Genomic DNA, 22027 nt, shown 5'->3' with positions numbered 1-22027 from the left:
TCATTATCTTAGAAAACCAAGGGCGTTATTTTAGAATTTTTTGGGTGTGCGAGGTTTCATCAAACAGACCATTTTGACATTTCACCAGGCCATAAAAAAATAGATATACGGATACGTGTATTATCCTGCTTTCGATTATTTTCATACATCACGGACCGAATCATTGTATCAACATAAATAGTGAGAATCAATAGAAAAACTAAAATATAATGATTAGTTAATTACCTTAACAATGAAAAACAATAATTGATGCATAAAAAGCTAGAAGAAGAAATGCAACAGCAAATAAAAAAAAGAGCAGGTATTCTATACTTACATTTATAAATTTTCGTTTATTTTTTATACTTACAGCAATTTTAAAAACAAAGCGCTCAAAAAAAAAAAAGATTATAATAATAATAATAATTGTAAATCTACATTAATGAATACCGACGGTTTTCGAAAGTTGTAAATACACCAAGGGACGCGTATTTACATGTTTCCCGCATGTAGGCCTGTGAAAAATCACCGTTCTAAATACCCAAGACAGTACATCGCATTAATTAGTGCATTATCGTTTAATCGTGAACTACGAGATATAATATTAATTAGCCGAGTACACAAAACGAATTTTATTTAAACGGTAAAAGATAATTTCTTAAGATTCGAATCGTTTTCGTTACCGATTGACAACATTCTTCAGATTTACCGCTGTAGACACGTGCTCGCAGATTAATACGCCACTGCAGAGTATTGACTTCGACTCGTAGTCGGCGCACTTGATAAGTATGAGAAGTCTTTAACAGGTCGACTTGGTCGACGAACATCGACTGCGGGTCGGCAGACCTCCTGAACTCCCCAGGTCCGGAGCGCGACCGGAATCGTTTAATATATCGTTTAATATTTCTTCGCGAACGTCGTCGGAACATTAAAAATTAACTGTGTAGTAAAGATGTGTCGTTCATGAACGACCTAGTTCGATTGAACTATTCACTATAGTGAACAATATGAAATAGTTCACGTTTAGATGAACGAGTCGTTCATCGTTCATTTCGTTCGTATCGTTCACATCATGAATTACTATACACTATACACTGTACACCGCCGTTCACTGTGAACGTTCGGATTGATTAGTTCACTATATTATGTGTTTCATTTTTAATTGAAAAATATCCATGCCATGTTACTCAAATTGATTTGCTCATTTTTACTCGACTTACTCAACTGTCTAACCGATACATACTACAATAGTTAAAGTAGTTAAACACATATACGCTTGTCTTTATGTCAAAATGTATAAAAACAAAAATAAAAAATAAATATAATGACATCTGAAACATGAACAAACATCTTCAAAGCCTTTTCATGTTCATATACCCGTGTATGTACACTACGTAATACATTACATAATATGAACAATGAAAAGACTGAATCACCGAACCGTTCATTTATGTGAACGATTTGTTCCCCGTATCGTTGATAGTCGACACGGAGAACGATGAACGATGAACGATAATAAATATGAACGATTTGTAATAAATACGAACGAGGAACGGGTCTTGAACCAGTTCGTTTTAGTGAACAATGAACGACTGAATTGTTCACCTAGGTGCAGTCGCGTACACAGAAAATATTTTCGGGAGGGGCTACTATGAACAGAATTAAATTACCACTGCTGTCTAAGAATTACCAACAAAATACAGTAGGTACTTATCTACATTTCATTTACAGAATGTCCCAAGACTATTTGACAAAGGCAATAAAAATTGTCTCAACTAATCACATTATTTACGTATTTCCTATAGTAAATTTAATCCTGTATTTATGAACAACGGACGTATGATGTGGCACACTAGGCACTATATACGCCACTGCCTAGGTGAACGATCAATCCCATATCTACTGCGTAGCCGGAGTCGGTCAGTTACCCAACTTACCGCGTCGCGTATTCCGGTGCACGACGGCCAAAGACGCTGTACGTCATATCAGTGCGCGTCTCGCGTTGTTATCGCGGTCCGTACGCGACGACGACAACAACAACAACAATACCACCGGAGTGTAAACAACAAAGTGTATTTCCACCTTGGTAAACAATAACTTGTTATCAATCAATAACCAAACGTTCGACTGCAACGTTGCTGCACGACTAAACCGAAGTTCGAGTGCGAAGTGCAACGCCAAATATATTATGATCGTCCCGCTGAACGGTTTCAATCTCCTGATCGGCTCACGCACCGCGTTATGATCGTCGGTCTCCTACCGCTTCCCGAGTTCTGATGAAATGTCGTCGGGTCGCCGCATATGAATTTTCGGAAAATGATTCGTCTCCCAACGTCAACATAATGTACTTAATTTGTTTCATATGTTTTTCCAGTTACGTAAAAGGTACACCGGTCGGCTGCGTGCGTTTATCCGATCTTAAAAATCATACATTTTGACCGTTTTGTTTTCCGTCCAGGTATTCTACCGACTGTGTTGTCCAGCAACGAATTCCCTGCGTACGGTCTGATCCGTCACAGTCGCAGTACGCAAACACAAGATTTAAAAACCACACCTTCCGTCGCAGGAAGCGTTAACAATGTGCAACTGAACAATAAATCTCAAATCGTTCTGTTAACAGAGAATTCTACGGAAATCAATGATAATTTGGTTTTCAAAGAACATTACGAAATTCAAAACGAAACAAGTATGTGTATATTACATTTCATTAGGAATAATGTTAAAAAAAACCAACACTCATTATGATTGTTTACAGATGCTATTGATGGGTTTAATGACACGTACACAAATATCACATCTTTGCCCGAGCTTTCAAATTATATGACTTCTCATTTTGTTTTGATATCAGGAGCTTCTCTTGCAGGCTGTGTGATTATCATATCATTTGGTATTTAACATTAATTTACATTTTAGTTGTATATTTAAAAACAAAACTCACTAGACACAATACTAAAATCCATTAGATACATCACAATAATCAACTTAAATTGACCTAAAATTGATAATTTAATTTAGGTAACTATGTCTTAAATAATTTTTCATAGTTCATAATTGTTGTACTAATCGCTAACTATAAGGGTCTTATTTATTATAAAAACAATAATGTACTAAACAATTACTAGATTAAGTTATAGAGCTACTAACACAGTTATTAACTGTCAATAATTTATATTTTAATGATATTTTTAAAAATGATTGGCTAAATATATTTTTGAAATCATGGTAGATTGCTTCCGACTTTGTTATCATATTTTTATATCATATTATAATTTAGGTTGTACATAATATACAAACTTCAACTGTTTGTTTATAGATTTTCCATCAAGTGTTAAGTCGAATAAAATCTTTAGACTAATTTAACTATTGTTAAAGTATTTCAATAATTCAACATTTTTATGTTCTAATTTCTTATTTAAAGTTTCAGTATTTATTATTTGCATAACATTATTCTCATCACCCAAATTTTATCTTATTTGTTTGATATAATTTATATTGGGTTTGAATTGTTTAAATCTAAAACACTGCAATATATGGCATATTTATTTTCTTTGTTTGAATTTTGACTTATCTGTTTTACTTGTTTCGCTCTTTCCAGTAAATATTTAGAAACATGCAATATATTTATTGAATATTATCAAATTATACATTTAATAATAAATAAACAATTACATGTTTTCCTATTTTCATATTTTGATTAAATGTTATTTGTTATACTATTAATATCCAACTACTTAATTTGATGTTTACCAATCTTACCACTTGTAAATCATTCTAAAATTTGTATGTGATACCCAACAATAATAATAATAAGAGGACACTAATCCTAGATTAGATTTTAAAAAAATAATTATCACATTTTAGATTTTATTAAATAGTTAAAAATATTTAAAATACAACATAACTTTTTTATAAATATTTGATCAATAATTATGAATACAATTATAATATATTATCAACTAAATGTATATATATTACTTAAACTAATATTATATTATATACATTATAAATATATTTGTTTATATATTTTTTTTATTTAAAGTAATTTTAGGTTATATAATGTACAAAAGAAGTAGATGGAATACTCCTCAAGCACTAGATCATTGTAGCAATGCAGACTCTATTGGATATTTAGATGACATGTTTAAAGTAAGTAAACTTAAATTGTAAAATTTAATAAAACGGTACACCTGCATGTTGTCTTTATTTTACAAAAGTAAAAATAAAATGACCTATTATCAATTATAGAGAGAGAAAAATAATCTATATTTATTGATTTATCTTTTTAAAATATTGTAAAAAAATTGACAAAGATGATGTTTTTCTCTTTGCGTTTGATAAAGGATCAGTTTACTTTAATATTAAAGCAAACAACACATATTTGAACTACTAAGTACAAATTTATGTTAGTAAAACAGACTAAATATGCTGATGTGACATCGTCTTAAGTAAAATAATAAAATGGACGTTTAAAAAAATAATACTATTATTTTATTATTAAATATGAATGATATTCTCTTTTATTGAGATTATTCATAGTAATTATTATTAGATACACAGCAGTTAGATTTTATAAATGACTTATTTATTTTATGAAATAAATAAATAACTGTATTGTCGATTAACCATTAAAAATATTATGTATATACATATATTGATTAGATACAATTTTGTAACAAGTAGCAATATGTGGTAAATATTAAAATATCAGAAACACTACAATTTTAATTTTGCCCTATAAAATGTGCTGAAAATTTATTTTACACCTTAACTAGACCAACTATATTGCTATATTAAAATTGAATTAAAATGTTTTACATTACAGGAAAATTCAGATGAAATGTATAGTTTGGACAATGATTCTTTTCTAAATAGTTTAGAAGCCATGACCATACAAAATTACTGGACAGAAAATGTTAAACATACTAAATTATAAATTTAGTAAGAATTTTTTATTTTATTATATTAAGACAGTTAGACAATGCATTTTTTTTTTTTTTTGTCTATAACATACATACCATAATAATTCTGTTAAGTTTATTCCAATATCAAATTGTTGTTTCTGAGTTAAAATTATATTATCAGTCTATTATGTAATTTAAAGAAAACATTTTATATTTTATTTAAGAAATCTAATCACAACTTATTTAAGTATAGAAAATTTGTATTAAAATATAAAATTTTGCTTTGATTATAATTACATAGTAGATTAATAAAATAATCAGTAACATATTAATATGGAAAAAACAGTTTAAAATAAACTTAACATGATTTATTAACTATACTTTGAGAGATGAACAAACTAAAATCTATGTAGCATCTTCTAATTGTTAAAATATTCTCTTAACTCCAAAGTAACTTTGTATTACATTCGAACATTAAATTTTTAATGAACAAAAAATATTAAAGTGTATTATTTTTATGTAGTTAATATATATTTTATAAATTTTTATTTTTGTTTTCCCCCCTGAAATGTGTGTACCTTACTATTTAGATAAATCTAGTATTTTTATATTTCTTGAATAATAGCGGTTTTGTTTATTTTAACTTAATTTCATAATTTGGATACATATATATAATTATTAAATTGTAACTCTTATTGTTATGATAGATGTATATAATACTAGTATTTGTTTTACAAATGTTTACAATTCAGTATTTGTTATAGGTTGTTAATAGATGTAAGTTCCTAAGATGTTTGTTGTGATTTCTTAATTTCTCTATTCTTAAAAAAAAAAAAAAACATGTATTATAAGAATAATTTTATTATAAAAATTGTATGTTATTTACAAAAAAAGTTAAGAATTATCGTTGTAGCAATAATGATACAAAAAATATGTTACCTAACCTAAGTATTAAACTATGATAATATATAAATTAATTATGAAGAAATAAAATTGTTTATTATAAATTAAGAGCCATTTTTTAATCAATTTTACTGTTCATTATGAAGTTCTAAAGTTTTTTTACTTTTACCAAGTATATAATAAAATTCATCATCTGGTGAATGTGATTGAATTTCATAATGTAGAGAAAAATAAAACTTCATAACATTTTCTTGACTTTTGAGCACTGTTAGTACTATACTCTTCATATTATAGTGAAATGCTATTGTTTCCATAAGACTCATGAGATATCGTCCAAGACCTTTTTTGCGCACACTTTTTTCAAGTTGGATTTCATAAAGATACAAGACTTCAATAGATTCTTCAATGTCGAATCGAAAATGCACAAAAGCTGCGAGAGATTTATTACTTGAGTGACGAACTACAATGTACCTACAATATATATTAAATAATTTATTAATTTATCGTGGCTTCAGAGCATGTTATACACCTGTTAATTTTTAGTTATGATACTTTCATATTATTTATAAAATAATTATATTATGCATACAAGAAATTTTTTTTTTTTTAAATCATGATTATTTTTACCTAGCTTTTCTATGAAATAACTCCAAGCGTTTATTTTTTTCATTCCATCCCCAAGGACACTTCTTATATATTTCCATCATGTTTTCTTTAATCAAAGAAAAAATTTCCTTTTTGAGCAAAGAAGTCATAGCAGGTGCTTTAATAAAATCCATTGTTAAATTGAGATCATTTTTATTAAATTTCATAAATGAAGAAAATGGTTTGGTTGGATCCGGCAAACCGTTCGCCACATTAGCTGCACGAGTGCTTATTTCTAACTGAGAAATACTCATTTTGAATTCAGCAGTTATATAAATCTAGTTTCAAAACAAAAATTAGCATACATTAAATTTATAAGAAAAAAAGACCTTTACATTAAAATATTGACAACATACATAGATCGATTTAAATCATTATAATGAAACAATAGACTTTGTAAATAAACTTTTAAGTGATGTTGATAACAAGGTAATTACAGTAAGAACAGCAAAGGTTGAATGGCTATTAGGATAATGAGAGAAATGGTAGTGACTTGGAATCAAAATAGGTCCTATAGGATGTAACAGGAACCCGGTTTTTAGTCTAGGTAGTAGAATAGTGTTGACTACATAACAATAATATAGGAATTAGCCATAGACATTCTTCGGCGAACAGTAAAAATCTACCGATCTGACAATATAAAGTGCGTGTATCATTCGGACATCCAGCACCAAGGGCGATTTCATAACTATAAAAAAAAAAACGGGTTCGAACGGAACATATTGGCGAACTTATTTACGGTTGTACGGAATTTATTTAGGTGATTTTATTTCCGTCAACGCGATACAAACTGTTACGAGCGATGCGTCGAATCTCCACGGGGCATTTCGCAGATCTGAAAAAACCAAAAACGGACGACCGTTTAATAGCGAACGACGACGGACGGGTTAGGGAAACTATCGTTGAGTGAACTAATTGCAGTCACGACAATTCACGGTGCGCGCGTCCGACGACGTCGTCAACCGGAATGGGACCTCCCGCCCAGGGTCGTCCCAAAGTTTTTTGGGGCCAGAAGCAAATTTATTTATGGGCCCTTCGTCCATAATAATAAAATATATCCTAACAAAATACTCACCGAGAATAACAAAATTCTTGCAAATGTATTTTTCCAAACCTTAACCAATCAAGCTCATTTAAACGCATGTACTGCATTACATACTTATATAAAAGAATTAAATATTATTCCTACTATTTATAATTTAATCGCGAAATGTAATCGGACAAGTCTCGACTTTAATCGCCGACAAGCAGTGCGTAAAATTGCTCACTGTAATCGAGGCTTTATTATTAATTATTATACTTCAAGACTTTACGGGTCCCCCTAAAAAATATTCTAACAGTGAGGCCTAGGGCAAAATGGTCCCGTTCGCCCCCCCCCCACAATGCGAACGCAACACCACCGGTGAACCGGATACCGGCTTGATGACGTCGGTCACTAATCACAACGGGAAAACAACCACTGCAGACAGTCCAACACTCGAATCCGGCACGTTATTCCACGATTGCCGTTTGAACCGCAGACCACACGAATCCATGTACAGTCTGCGGTTAAACCGTGACAACGAACATGAACTGAAACGCCGTTCTCGAACGTCCATTCCGCGGCCTCTGTGTTACTCACCTGCGGGACGAACGGACACCCGTTATTGTGGCGGATGCTAGCAAGATCTTTATTCGTTCTCAGACCGGTCGAACGTTCCGGGACTTCCGAGATGCCGGCCGACGTATTGAGATTAACGCGGCGGGATCGGGTACCATTGTCGTTTTGGCGGCAAAACTCGCGTGATAATTATGATAAATAATCGATAATCGAACGTACACCGACCTATATATTAAATGAATGGATAGGACGTTTGTCGACTGAGCTTGTCAACTGAGAATAAAGTGATCATCGAGATAAAGAATAACCTTCATTTTGTCATTATTAATTTATTCTTTATCTCGATGAAAGTGATACATTTTTTGAGGTTTTAAGGGGGATCTTTATAAATACTACCCGTTTACCATCACAATATTGTTATCATTATGCAGTCGTTATCATGTTGTTATCAAGCAATATCTGTTTAAAATATGCGCGGCAATTCGTATTTTGATTTTTTAATAGTTGAAACCCAATTAACTTAATATTTAACTTTATGCAATGTAGGTCGTAGGTGCAATAAGATCTATTGTGTTACACAATGCCATTGATGCTATTAATTATAATTCATTTATGGCATGACGTAATATGTAGTATTCCAAAACTGTTAAATATAATAGGTACTTTATTAGGCCTGCATCCACTAAATTAATTATGGCAACCCGCCACCTGTTACATAACCTTATCGGCTAGTTCCAGATGGCGTGTGTATTGTCGGCTTAAAAAAAAAAGAAAAGGTGTTGCGATAGTATAATACAGTGTCGTCTAGATAGGTTACCAAGGGGTGCAATTGCATATGCTCTCGTCGGTGGTGGGTTAGTGGGTATATAATTGGACAACTTGGATACCAAACATTATGGAGTATGGTAAGCACATAACATTATTATTATAACACAAACATTATACCTACACGGTATATATATAAATCTGAATGTCTTAAATTTATAGTTATCTTAAGAGTTAATTACAGTTACAGACAACAATTTAGAAGAACGTTTTTTTTTTTTTAAAAAACTTTAACTTTTTTAGTTGCATTTGCTCGCAAATTAACTCTGTGCGCCAATGGTAAAATAGCATACATATGAAAACCGTATTCTTTCCCAATAGTTCCTGAACAGTGTACAGTGTACACTATCATGAAAACAGTTATCGCATTTTACTATCACCGAGAATACAAGCACGAATGCGTTGATATCGTCCGTCGGACCAATGCGTTTTCGCGGTTTGATAGCAAATTTAAGATCTATTGTCTATCTTTAATTATCATCGATCCACAAGTTCAATTTTGAATTCGAATTTCTCTCATAGTCGCTGCTTTTCAGACTACACTTGTTTTTATTATTATTTCGTTTATCACTGAAATGGTCAATATTATTGAAGATCAGCTTGAAATCAAGCAACAAATTGTAAGTATTATCATTCCTTGTTTATTATTATACAACTATCGGTCGTTACATTACGTGCACCTTAACTGTGTCTTGTTGAAAATATTATGCCATTCAAATGTTTCTCACGGCATTTGCTTTTGTATTTGTATTGTACTTATCGTATGCGGTACATCAAATTGAGTTTCCTGTATGTTAGGCATTCGGTTCTCTTAACAAATCCATTTAAATATAGGTGATTAGTGGGTGAATATTTATTTTCGCATTAAATAATTTTATAAATATTTTCACTCCTATTGTACCATAATGAAATAATGAATTAGTACTGTTTATGATATTCATCTATTTTTCACTACAAACATTGCATTTCCATGTTTACTTTATTCAGAATATTTATGGTTAGGTAAAATAAATCATTAATAACCTTCTGAGATTTCATGTATTTTATGTTCAGTATAGTGTGATTTCTTTTTAATTATTTATTCATTATTTTTTCATTAGTAAAGGGCTATTTTACAAATGTTTATTCCATATTTTTGTAGATAAATTTTTGAAGATAAACATTTCTTTTGTTAATAAAACTTATTAAAAAAAAAAAAAAAAAATTGAATTTCTATTAATTATATTACTTATTCGAAATAATGTTTGAATCATTAATGACATGAATATTTGTAGCCTAAATTGTTTACAGTATGTTAGTGCTTATAACATTTTTTTTTATAATGTGTTATAAATATTAAATATTATGCAATTGCAGGTAACATATAAATTTCTGACTAGAAAATTGAATATTCATCCAAATGAAGCCAAAAAGTATGTATAATTTCTTATTATAGTCGATTATAAGCAGTATATGAACAATATAAGTCAGTGAATCCCAAGCTGTGAAACATGCCTCCCTTGGGAGGCACAAACACTTATTGAGGAGGTGCAAGGCAAATATTTATATTGTATATTACATTATCATATATTTATTTTAAGATCAACATTAATTTAATTATATTTAAATAATAAAAAATTTCGTTTTATCAGTTCATGGGAGGCATAATTACATTTTTTTTTTTGTATTGGAAATACATAACTCAAAAATGTTGGGAATCGCTGATATGAGTAAACAAAATTGAAACTTATTAATGTTACAAATCCTACTATCTACTATTACTCTCAAATTATCTGTATTATTCAATTTTAAAAATGAAGCAGGTTTATTAAAATTTGTAAAATGTTAAATTCAACCAGTGTAATATTAAAACATAGATTTTACAAATTTCTGTTTAAAATATTTGTATTTACTACTCACTACCTTCTTTTTTTCTTTAATTTAAGTTCAATTTTGATTATTGAATTTCTTCATGATTCAAATGTTTACATATTCATCAAAAAACATAATCTTAAATTATAGTTTTAATAATGTAAAACTTACAGCCTTAAGCTTTAAAAAAATTGTTAGCTATTTCTTCCTTGATAAAACGTAAAAGTTTTTTTTATATGTAATTATATAAGGTTTAATGATTTGAGAACAATAATTACATAAAAAATTCAATATAGAACAAATTATCATCAATACAGTTCCATATCTAATATACTAGGATATATTAACAAATTTTTATTAAATAATAAGGTAATTATATAATCTATAATGAAAATTATTTATATACCTAGGAGTTATGTAAAATTAATTAATGATCAGAAATGTATTCTCAAATCAATACTATATATTTAAATAAGTTTTTTTAAGTTAAAATTATATTTTTCAATTATCATTTGATTTCTTATATTCCCCTTAATATAGTTAATAAACTCTAAGAGAACATAATAATAAAATTTTTTTTTAATTTCTTTTAACTATAATACAACTTTTGCAATTTAACATTATTAATGTCATTCATTTATTGTGTATAGAATGCTACAAGATTATGTGGATTCACTTGTAGATGATACCAAATATTCTATTACTTTCATTATTGGTGGTGTACTCAAAGAAAATGACGAGTTTTGCATGATTATAGCTTATGATGATCATCTTGAAACAATACGCCGCCGTTTCAAACTTATTAATTTTGAACATATTTATAGTATTCAACCAGTTAAAAGATTTGATGATATCAACAATGCTCTTTATTTAATAGACAGCTCAATAGACAATTATGTTACTTTGCCTTCAAGTATTAAAAAGAAAGAAAAACAAATTATATCTATTCCTGAACAAAATAATGAAATTGAAAAGGAAATTGATTTATCTTCAGCTGCTGAAATAAATTTGACAGCTACTAAAGTTCCAAATCACAGCAATGAAACAGAAGTTGATACTATATTGGACAAAACACAGAAAAAAGTAGTATTTATATTTAATTTATTTTTTTTTTCTAATTTACTATTTAATTGTTATTTATAGAAAACTGGAATGGACTTATTTGTTAATAAAAGCAAGAATGCTAAAATAAAAGAAAAAGAAAAAAAAGTTTCATCAAAAAATGTAAGTTGGTTCTACGGTGTTAAACTATTAATTTAAAAAAATTACTGTTTTTTTTTCAAAATTAAATTTCAGACTCATTCACTTTTCTCCAATAATTTTCAAAAATCAAATAATTCAGATAATATAAAAACTATTTCTGATAATGAAATTTTAACTGAAAATCTTCCAAAAAATAATATTAAAATAGACGATGAGCCTTCAAAGAAAAATATAAATGAACACGAAACAAAAATTAAAAAAAAAGTAAATAAAAAGGATAGTGGAAAGAAGAAAAAAAGTAGTCAAAATATCAAAAGAAAGCGTATTCAAACATTTGACAGTTCAGATGAAGAAATAGATAGTGAAGAAGAAGGTAATAATTTTGTTATTTTGTTGTGTAATTTATTTTTATATAATGTTTGAAATATTTTTTTTAGATAAGAAAAAGTCTGAAAATGTTTTAGAAGTTGAGGATGAAATTGATTTGGTTCAACCTACTCCACCACGCTCTACAGTAAGAGAAAATCGAAAAAAAGAAAAACAAATAACCACTTCTACATTTGTCGATGATGAAGGTTTTATATGTAAGTTCATTTATAGAATTACAACTATGAAATATTTAATCAATGACATTTTTTAGGCACTACAAAAGAAGTTAATATAGTTGAAACTGTATGTGAACCTTCTTCAAAAACTGATGTAATTGTTGAAGATGCAAAATTAAAAGAGTTTAACAGTGAACCGAGTAAGAAAAAAATGAAACTCGATGAATCAGGACATATTGATAAGAAAAAAAATAAAACCAAACAACCCAAATTAAGTTCCAATCAGGGCATGAAACAATCATCTTTAAATAGTTTTTTTTTTAAACAAAATAAATAATGTATTCACATTTAAAACATTACATAAATTTAAACATGTAAATTAAATCATTTGCATTAACCACCAGTATAATAATTTATAAATAAATATTAACTTATTACAATGTTAATATAAATATGTATATATATATATATATATAAATATAATTTTTCCTTTCATCTAAATAACAATGTTGATTACATTATATTAATATTAATTAATTCCTTCGAGACTAATATTATATTGATAAGCCATTTGAAAAAGAGCTTTTATTGAAGGCATAAAGGTTGATATTTTTGAGAATTCCGGTCCTGAAACCAGTTGCATATGCAAATTGAAAGCACCATTGTAATCTCGCTTTAGTACGAGATCAATCATTGCATGAAGACATTGAATCATATACGAAGATAGCTGTAACACATAGATGGTAAATATTAGTCAACAATGAATAAATAATTATTTATTAGAAGTATAAATATTACCTTCATAAAATTTACATTTTATATTTTAAAGAAGTATTAAGTTGAGTAGAAACTGTGGCCAACATAAAGCCCCAGAACATTTGTATATGGTTTGTTACATATTCATAGATTTTAAATCAATGAAATTAAAAGTTGTTTAATAACAATAATTTAATTGTTTGAACAATAGTTTTTGATGCAAAAGTTTTATTTTCTAACTTGATAACTATATACAATTAGGCAATAGCAGACCAATTCATTAATTTGAAGAGAAAATTTTATTTTTTTTTCATTCTCTCCATAACAGATAATTCTTTAAATATATATAAATAATATTTTAACAAGAATACAAGCATTAATCAAAAACTACTGTTTAATTGATTCCAAACCGTATTCTAAATCTATTTTATTGTTATTATTATTATAGAAAGTATTTAAAAAAAACCTGAATTTATGTTTAAATTACATATAAGATATTATTAAATTACACCCATAAATAGAAAGTCAAAAATTCAAATAGTATTATTTCTTATGTATAAGGTTATTTTTACTTACAGAATTTTCTCGTAATGAGTCATACAACAAATCTAATTTCTTAGCGATATCTGAGACTCGTTTTCTGGTTTGCTATTTAAAAAAAAAAAAAACATAATTTAAACAATAACAATTTAAAGTATGTATTATACATTAAAAAAACTTGAGTATAAAAATAACTTCTACTTACAGGAGTGGGTGCTGCTTCTAATAATCTTAATTGCAGTCCCTCTAATACCACTTGAATTCTAACATGTTCTTGTGGTATAGGTTGCTTAGGTAAAGCTTCTACGCCTTGCGTTATATTATTGGCTGAATATTGTCCTTCATGGCTACCTTGAAATTGATTATATGTTCCCATTTCTTCAATTGGAGCAGGATTATTTGTATATAATGGATGCGTAATTGGAGCCGTTGATACAGGTGTAGATGGTTTCTGAACATTCAAACATAAATATACACATGTGTTTAAAATATAAAATTTAGATGAAATATTTTAAAAGAATATTTTCAAAGATCTAAGTAAATATTAATATAAATTATTCTCGAAAATATAACTAAAGATTTGAATATTTTGAATATAATGATACATGAAATCCATTTTTATTTTATTTTTACACCACTGTTGATTAAATATAATAATGATACTATTACATTACAAACACTCTATAAATGAAAAAAATGCATTTCCAAATAAATTATCTATAACATTGATTGATTTGTAATTGTTTAATTATTATAGACTCTACAAAACATAATAATCCAAATTTTATTCATAATCTTTATTTTAATTTATAATAAAATACAACACTGACTTAAAACAATAAAAAGAGACAATTTTTTATACAATTTATTTAAACTAAAAAAAAAAAAAAATAATAATAATACTATTACCTGTATTGGAGCAGAAGTTGATAACATTGGTGGATCATTCCAACCAGCAGCAGTTGATTTTTTCGTGTAATTCATCAAACTAGGTGGATGCAATGGTTCAGCTAAAAAAATTAATATTATATTTATGATAAATAAATTAGAACATAATAAATATTTTTACTTGATGGAGCTCTATGATTGTAAACTGATGATGACTGGTTAAAGTTAGGCGACGGAGAAACAGCTTGAGAAAAATTATTCATATGACTTTGAATAGGTTGAAAAGTTGGTTGTTGATTTAAATTAGGTAATTGACCAATAGTTTTAGGTTGACTAAAACTATTTGTTTGAACTGAAGCTGGATTATAAATATTTGGTTGATTTGTTTGATTAAGTGGTTCATTAAAATTACTTGTCTGTTTTAATGATGGATTTAAAATGTTTGGCTGTCCCAAAGGTGTATTAAAACTATTTTGTTGTCCTAATGGAGAAATTAAAGCTTGTGGTGGTCCTAATGGTGGATTAAAAATATTTTGTTGTCCAAATGGTTGATTTGAAACATGTGATTGACCCATTGGCGGATTTAAATTATTTTGTTGCCCAAATGGTTGATTTGGAATATGTGGTAGTCCTACTGGTGAATTAAAGCCACTTAATTGTCCTAATGGTTGGTTTAAGGAATAAGGTTGTCCCAAATGAGAATTAAAACCACTTTGTTGACCAGATGGTGGCATTCCTAAGCTATTGTTATAACTACCATACACATTATTTCCTTTTACAGAAGGATCAACAACATATTTGGGTCTTCCTAAAAAAAAAACATTAAAACAAAAATTATTAAAATATATATCAAGTTTAGTAAAGTTTATAAAATAAAAATTGTAAAATGAACTTATTTAAAAACAAATTGTTTGAAAATTAAAAAAAAACTTATTATTAGCATTATTTAATATAATTACATTTAAAAAATCTTTATAATTAATAATTAGGTCACATTCAAAGGGAATATATTACAGACAAAAGCACTAGTGTAATATATTTTTGAATTTCTATAAACATTATATAGAATGGATTATAGGGGGAGGGATTGAAAGTTAAATACTTAAATAGTAACCAACACATGATCCAAGACCAAGAAGATTATAAGTATAAAAAATACTGATATAGTATTCAGTCAAATGCATGCAAATAATTTTGTACGAACATTTTTAAGGAAGAAATCGATGAATTTTTTACAATTTGGATTATATGGATACTATATTAGTACATACATTAAATAATTAAATAATAAAAAATATATTATGTTAATGATTTAATATTTTAAAAATATGTTATACCTGGTTTTATAGTACTAGGAGTCATACATCTACTACCAGAATCTGGCGGCGGTGTTGGAGGAACTGTTTTAGTTTGAGCTGAATTAATTTGATTACTAAAACTATTTCCAAACTGTGGTGTAATAGTTCGAGAGTTGTATGTCGATTGTGGTTGATTATTTAAATTGTAAATTGGTTGAGCCTGAATATTGGGTGGATAATTCAAAAGTGATTGATTGTGAATTTGATTAATATCATTATCTTGTATAAATTTGTTAGTGTAAGATGGAAAAGGTGATTCTGGTGTTACAGTTCCAGTAGCACTTGATGTTGAATATTTCCGTAAATCTTGAGTTCCAATATTAAATTGTTTCTAAAAATAGTTATTAAATAAGAAAATACTTATTTGTACTATTTTTTATCACTTATTAAAAAAATTAGTTTATTATTACTTGTGAAATATTATTTTGTTGTTCAACTACATCTCTCCCGAGTGCTTTGTATAACTGATTTTTTAGTTCAACACATTGATCCTACATGATAAAATAAACGTGTAATTATGATATAAATAAATTTAAAAACCATTACTTACCTTATTTGTAAATTCTAAAAAGCTCAAAGCTCCTTCTAGATCACCTTGGGAAACTAAAATTTCACTATATCTCATTAAAAGTTCACAAAATTTTTTTCCAACTTCTATGCTAGATTCACTAGATAATAATTTTGACTTATACAACAATATTGCCATTTCTACACATTCCTGTAAGTTTTCAACTGTTTTGATATCCTTTTTATTGTTAATTAGAGCTTCAACATTCCCAGAACAAATATAACATAGTAGAGCATATTTTGATAAGCTTTGGTCCTCACTAATAGCAAGACGATTGCCAAGTTTTTCAAAATAAGACACTAAATCCATTCCACTGGTATGAGTAAGAAGGGCTGTCATTATTTCTTTCCAACAATTTAAATTGCAATTTTCAACCAGATTATTCCAATCATTAGTAATAATTGCATATAATAGAGCAGCAGTTGGTTCTTTTGAGTTCTATGAAAGTAATTAATTAAACAATGTAAAAATCGATAATGGTATTCAATATTCACTTACACTAAGATATTTATTTTGTATTCTAGATAATGTTTTAGGACCAGCTGTTATAGCAAGCAATATAGCTTCAACTGGTTTTCCATTATCTAAAAATAAATCTGCAGCTTTTGATAAATTTCCGATAAGAAGTGACTGGTAAATTGAATCTTGTAAATCTACATTTATAATACAAATATAATAAATAATAAGTACTTTACTCTTAAACACTTTATTTTACCATTTGAGCTTGAAGATTTCAGATTAAAGTTATCAAATTTTGCTACAATTTTATGTTCTTGAGAATTTATAAAATCTGAATTAAATTCTTCTTCATTATTAGCCTATAATATAATTTAATAAGATTTCTCATTAAAAATTAAAAAAATAATATAAATTAAATATTTTCTTGATTACCTTATTATTAACAGAATTATTTTCAACTCCATTTGTAATATTATAACACTGAGAAGCTACATTACTAACTTTTTCAGTTGAAAATCCCAATATTTCCAATTGTGTTTCCTTAGAATTATTTTGAAACATGGATTTTAAGAATTTCCATATAAGTTGAAGATCATTATCAGGAGTCAATTCACTTTTATGATGGCAAAAGCCTTCATAATTTCCATTATTCAGGATTTTTTTTAAATGTTCAGACCATATTACTAAGTCAGGTTCGATGATCGTCTTGTTAAACTGGATTGTTTTAAGTGAACCATCAAATGACACCAATTGACCACCAAACTATACATAGGTACTTAAATAAAAGTCCTAAATATGTAGCTAAAATAATCTTTCTTACTGCAAATGATGCCCCACAATTTCTCTGAAGCCATTTTGGAGCATTAGTTAAGCTAGGCACTGTTGAACATTGAGAGTTGACATTTGTTCCATTTCCACTAGTTTTCTTAAATAATATATAAAATAATAAATATTACATTTAATTACCAAATAAATGAATAAGTATTGCAACAAGTTTTGATAAAAATGTAAAATTGTATAACAACAATTTAACGTTTATATTTTACAATAACTAGTAATAGAAAAACATTACAGTATAATCTAGTCGAATAAGACAACAATTATAACTATATTGAAATAAAAATATTAGTATACATTTTTAAAAGAAAATATTTTTACATAACCTTTTCAGAAAACATAGTCTAGTGATGATGTTACAAATATAAAAAAAAACATAATATTTAAGTATTATAAACATTATTTAAAAATTATAAGAAATTTATTATTTTAGAAAATAAAATGTATTGATTTTAATTATTGCAAAATAAAATATATTCTTCTGTTTAAATTTGACAGATAATCTTCTAAAACAGCTAAGCTCAAACGAGAATATAAAATAGATCAGGTAGAGAATAAAGAAATAACAATGTAATATAATATAATACAATCTAACACTTTTAAAAAATAAAAAACCTCAAACGACAAATCAAAGGTTAAACACAAAATAGAAACCTTGTAAATTCAAACCGAAAGTTAGAAAAACTGGTGTGTCAAGAAAAACTAAAATTAGTCCTAGCCTAAAAAAAAAAAATAAAAAATAAAACATAAATAGATATTAGCAGATAAAGAATATTTTATTAAATAGCCTGGGTTACATCAGCAGATTAAAAATAAAAACTAGAAACAACAAACCAAAAAAATTAAAAAAAAGGTTTATATTTAGTTTTTTTTATAGGTTCTTAAGAAGCTTATATACTTAATAAAACAAATAGGCCTATAATGGAAAATTATTACCTGGCCTTCAAATTTTTGTAGATCATTTAATGAATAAATAGTAGTTTGTCCATCAAAACTAGATGTAGCTAACAACAATGGATCTTTTGGGCACCAATTTACTTCAAAATTCCATTGATAGTTATGTTCTATTTCACATACTAATAAATTTTCCTAAAAAAAAAAAAATGCATATTCATAAGTTTAAAATACTTTAAGCATAATATTTTACAGTATATATCAATGCTTTCACACTAAATATATGTTGGAATAAATCATGATGTATGTGTGTGCTTACCATACAGCAAATAAAGATATCAAACATAGTCTAGCACCTCTATTAATTTATTCATATTTTAAAAACTTTGAAATTTTTTCAAACAAAAATAGATACTTAAAAAAAATAATTATAATAGTAATACAATAGTTACATTTGTGTCACTACTTGGATTCCATATAAGTAATTTATTATCTTTTCCACAACTTATTAATAAATCAGGATCTTCAGAACACCACGACATTGCCAAAATACCCCTAAAAATTATATAATTATAATTATTAAAATTTAAAAAGTAATAATAATAATAAAATACTTAAAAGATAATTAAATACTTACTTTTGATGTCCCATTAAATTCTTAACAGGTGAAGTAGCATATCGTAAATCCCACAGTTGAATTACTGGATTTTGATCATCTTCCGATGCAATGCATACTTGTGTTGCTACTTTAGGATTCCAGGACATTGCTTTCCATTTTACCTATTTAAATATTGGTTTATTTCAAAATAATAATAAAAATAATAAGTAATTTTAGTTTATTACTTTTGAATTATTGTCTGATAATTTAATAATAGGTTCATTTTTACGAAGATCCCATACAACAGTATACTTATGAAACAATGAGCCCAAAATATGTTGAACTGAAATAATTTCCAAAAAAATATTTATTCAACAAGTTTTAATATAAAATATACTATAATTCATTTTCTTATTTAAATATAGTGTATACCTATAGGCAGGGCTGTATTAAGGGGGATCAAGGGGACAATTGCCCCCGGGCGCCGTAGTTTTGTAAAAGAAAGGGGATGCCCTTATCAGCACATAATATGCTACCTGTACCCAGTGGTCTCGTAGAAAAATTTTGCTCCGAGGCACTGATATGTTTGACACGGCTCTGCCTATAGGACATACTTTAATTTATTATATACATTGCCATTTTCGCATATTATAACACTATATATAAAAGAACTTAAACTTATACTTTAAATAACACATTATTTGCCTATACATTTAACATTACACACTATCATTACAGTTGATACAAAGACAATTTATGTTTATAATAGTCACAATTTATTAATTAAAAATACATTGCACAAAAACTAACTGTTTAGTAAATACTATATAATATTATAATACTTTTTAGCTTAGTAGCAATACCTTCATTATTCCATGCTAAATCAATTACGTCTTCTAAAGTTTCTAACTTTGATCCTGGAGTCATTGGAGTACTCATACTATGCAAATCCCAAATAAATATTTCTGATTCTGATGCACCAGATGCAAATAAATTTGTCTAAAAATTAAAGTTTCCATGATAGAATAAGAAGAAAATTATTAGTCACATCATTATTGTATATTACAAATATTATATAACAATAAATTAATTTTTTTAGGCCTTACTCTACACTGACAAGAGGTTAACAACTAAATTTTTTAACATGTTAATTTTAAAAAAAAAATTATGTTTAAATAATTAATCATTTAATAAAATATTTTTATAGTGCATAATATTTTGTCAAAGTTTAAAATAAGTGATAGATGAAAACATATGTTTAACATGTAAAAATATAAAGTATAATTACTTGAAATAAATTGAAATTTAACGCTTTAACAGATCCAACATGACGATCACTTTTAGCTACTACACTATCAACATTTTTTGCCAGTTTGGATGCATTATATAGTCTAATTACTCCGTTGTCACATCCACCAGCAATAATTCCAGAACTCCAATCTTCGTCGCTACTAGTACCACCCCATACTAATTTATGAAATCTTAATAAAAACACAAAATAGTTCATATAAGTTACAGACATACCTAAGTAAAGAAAAAGTGTTGGTTTTTACGCTTTTAGATACACTTTAACTCTCTCCATTCTAAGAAAGTTAAAACTTGGGGGTGTAACTAACTCACCGGCAGTCTGTTGAAATTGATGCACTGAGCGTTACATTGTTAGACTTAACCATATATAGCTCTAGTGATGACGATGTGTTAAATGAAGCATCTAATTGTTGGGCAGCAGTGCCCATGGCTATATTGACTGGATAATTTAGTTTTGGCGACCATGTTGATACAACCGTATTTTGGAACTGCTTGATTTTCATTATGACTATTTCAGAAACATAAGACGTACAACTTAGAACTTTCAAAGTTAATTAAACCAAGATGAGCATATAACAAATAATCATTTTGTTCGAAATCGTAACTAACGACAAATAACGACGTTTAATTAAATAATTAATCAAATTGCATTTACCTTTAAGGGACACCAATTACTTTTAAATAATTAAAATCACGTTAGAATAAAACGACACATATATACAGTCGAAAACACTACACACACATTATTGAATAGGTAATAGCTATTAATCGCTACCAAAAATTGATAGGAAACACGTAAATCTGCAGAGAAAAAAAATGTTATCTCTATTTTAAAAAACTTAAGGAACTGAAGTCTGTAACAATTTTTAATATTCCAACGTGGCTCGTGATCCAGTGGTTCTCATTTTTTTCAATTATTAATTTTGCATCCATCCAACGTTGCTACAAAACTCAAATTAATACGAAGAACAAATTATCACTATTTGAAAAAATATCCACTTGTGACCTGTGTGCTTGCGGCCTGTGCTGTGTTCATTTCATATATTATACATTTTCTGGAGGGTGTACAGCATAGGAGCAAATAATTAAAAAATAATAATAATATTAATAATTGCTTCATTCACAATAACTTCATTAAATTCTGATGGTTCTTCTGCACTAATTTTCGTGCAAGATTGTAATGTTTCTTTTCCCATTCAGTTTTTTATTTTATTCATTACTTATGTTAAAATAGAAAGAAAAAAATTTGATTGTATTTTTATTTATGTATAATATCAATTGAATTTATGTCTATTTGAGTTTAAATTAGATTCATATTAACCTCAAATAGAACATTGACTTATTTGCATATTTAATTCTTCCTTCCCTT

At 27.6% G+C, this 22027-nt stretch overlaps 4 protein-coding genes across 8 annotated transcripts; 2 read left to right on the top strand and 2 right to left on the bottom strand.

The window, feature by feature from the left end:
• Positions 1–1983: 1983 nt before the first annotated feature.
• On the top strand, positions 1984–5087 carry LOC112679358. 2 transcript variants are annotated; one of them, XM_025549133.1, is made up of 5 exons: positions 1984–2364; positions 2438–2665; positions 2735–2866; positions 4028–4125; positions 4802–5087. In XM_025549133.1, exons 1-5 carry the CDS (start codon positions 2256–2258, stop codon positions 4910–4912), a joined length of 678 nt encoding a protein of 225 aa, XP_025404918.1. In that variant the 5' UTR covers positions 1984–2255; the 3' UTR covers positions 4913–5087. The 2 variants fall into 2 exon arrangements, with proteins under 2 accessions (XP_025404918.1, XP_025404917.1); XM_025549132.1 differs by having other exon boundaries at positions 1988–2364; positions 4019–4125; positions 4802–5085.
• A 775-nt stretch (positions 5088–5862) lies between these two features.
• Positions 5863–8425, bottom strand: LOC112679360 (N-alpha-acetyltransferase 40). Of its 4 annotated transcripts, none has more exons than XM_025549135.1 (4): positions 8050–8425; positions 6785–7263; positions 6411–6706; positions 5863–6254 (listed from the first exon to the last, which is right to left on the bottom strand). In XM_025549135.1, exons 3-4 carry the CDS (start codon positions 6680–6682, stop codon positions 5912–5914), a joined length of 615 nt encoding a protein of 204 aa, XP_025404920.1. In that variant the 5' UTR covers positions 6683–6706; positions 6785–7263; positions 8050–8425; the 3' UTR covers positions 5863–5911. The 4 variants fall into 4 exon arrangements, with proteins under 4 accessions (XP_025404920.1, XP_025404921.1, XP_025404919.1 ...); XM_025549136.1 differs by having other exon boundaries at positions 7220–7263; XM_025549134.1 differs by lacking the exon at positions 6785–7263 and having other exon boundaries at positions 8050–8423.
• Positions 8426–8800: 375 nt separating this feature from the next.
• LOC112679313 (DNA polymerase delta subunit 3-like) lies at positions 8801–12831 on the top strand. The gene is made up of 8 exons (XM_025549067.1): positions 8801–8933; positions 9097–9473; positions 10210–10265; positions 11355–11787; positions 11848–11928; positions 12001–12280; positions 12345–12491; positions 12548–12831. The coding sequence occupies exons 2-8, from the start codon at positions 9429–9431 to the stop codon at positions 12787–12789; spliced, it is 1284 nt and encodes a 427-aa protein (XP_025404852.1). The 5' UTR covers positions 8801–8933; positions 9097–9428; the 3' UTR covers positions 12790–12831.
• Positions 12832–12919: 88 nt separating this feature from the next.
• On the bottom strand, positions 12920–21467 carry LOC112679312 (protein transport protein Sec31A). The gene is made up of 20 exons (XM_025549066.1): positions 21314–21467; positions 20971–21166; positions 20639–20831; positions 20214–20349; positions 19596–19693; positions 19390–19532; positions 19205–19307; positions 18795–18947; positions 17842–17946; positions 17454–17783; positions 17278–17380; positions 17061–17215; positions 16545–17000; positions 16405–16485; positions 15974–16325; positions 14818–15444; positions 14658–14758; positions 13954–14199; positions 13785–13856; positions 12920–13179 (listed from the first exon to the last, which is right to left on the bottom strand). Exons 2-20 carry the CDS (start codon positions 21159–21161, stop codon positions 12982–12984), a joined length of 3843 nt encoding a protein of 1280 aa, XP_025404851.1. The 5' UTR covers positions 21162–21166; positions 21314–21467; the 3' UTR covers positions 12920–12981.
• Positions 21468–22027: the final 560 nt, after the last annotated feature.

The sequence above is a fragment of the Sipha flava genome, unplaced genomic scaffold (assembly GCF_003268045.1).
Source record: "Sipha flava isolate LNK unplaced genomic scaffold, YSA_version1 134_pilon_pilon, whole genome shotgun sequence".
Taxonomy (NCBI): domain Eukaryota; kingdom Metazoa; phylum Arthropoda; class Insecta; order Hemiptera; family Aphididae; genus Sipha; species Sipha flava.
Note: the sequence above shows the minus strand (reverse complement) of the source record. Positions and strands in the feature narration are given on the sequence as shown.

Excerpts from the sequence above, each read along its gene's own strand:
- LOC112679358 (XM_025549132.1), top strand. The coding sequence starts at position 2,256 with ATGAAATGTCGTCGGGTCGCCGCATATGAATTTTCGGAAAATGATTCG. Across the intron at positions 2,365-2,437 it reads TTTTTCCAGTTACGTAAAAG|GTATTCTACCGACTGTGTTG; the intron begins GTACACCGGTCG and ends TTTTCCGTCCAG. Across the intron at positions 4,126-4,801 it reads ATTTAGATGACATGTTTAAA|GAAAATTCAGATGAAATGTA; the intron begins GTAAGTAAACTT and ends TTTACATTACAG.
- LOC112679360 (XM_025549135.1), bottom strand. The coding sequence starts at position 6,682 with ATGAGTATTTCTCAGTTAGAAATAAGCACTCGTGCAGCTAATGTGGCG. Across the intron at positions 6,255-6,410 it reads TTATTTCATAGAAAAGCTAG|GTACATTGTAGTTCGTCACT; the intron begins GTAAAAATAATC and ends TATATATTGTAG.
- LOC112679313 (XM_025549067.1), top strand. The coding sequence starts at position 9,429 with ATGGTCAATATTATTGAAGATCAGCTTGAAATCAAGCAACAAATT. Across the intron at positions 11,788-11,847 it reads TGGACAAAACACAGAAAAAA|AAAACTGGAATGGACTTATT; the intron begins GTAGTATTTATA and ends TGTTATTTATAG. Across the intron at positions 11,929-12,000 it reads AAAAAGTTTCATCAAAAAAT|ACTCATTCACTTTTCTCCAA; the intron begins GTAAGTTGGTTC and ends ATTAAATTTCAG.
- LOC112679312 (XM_025549066.1), bottom strand. The coding sequence starts at position 21,161 with ATGAAAATCAAGCAGTTCCAAAATACGGTTGTATCAACATGGTCGCCA. Across the intron at positions 19,308-19,389 it reads AATTTAATGGGACATCAAAA|GGGTATTTTGGCAATGTCGT; the intron begins GTAAGTATTTAA and ends TATAATTTTTAG. Across the intron at positions 17,381-17,453 it reads ATAATTCTGTTAATAATAAG|GCTAATAATGAAGAAGAATT; the intron begins GTAATCAAGAAA and ends ATTATATTATAG.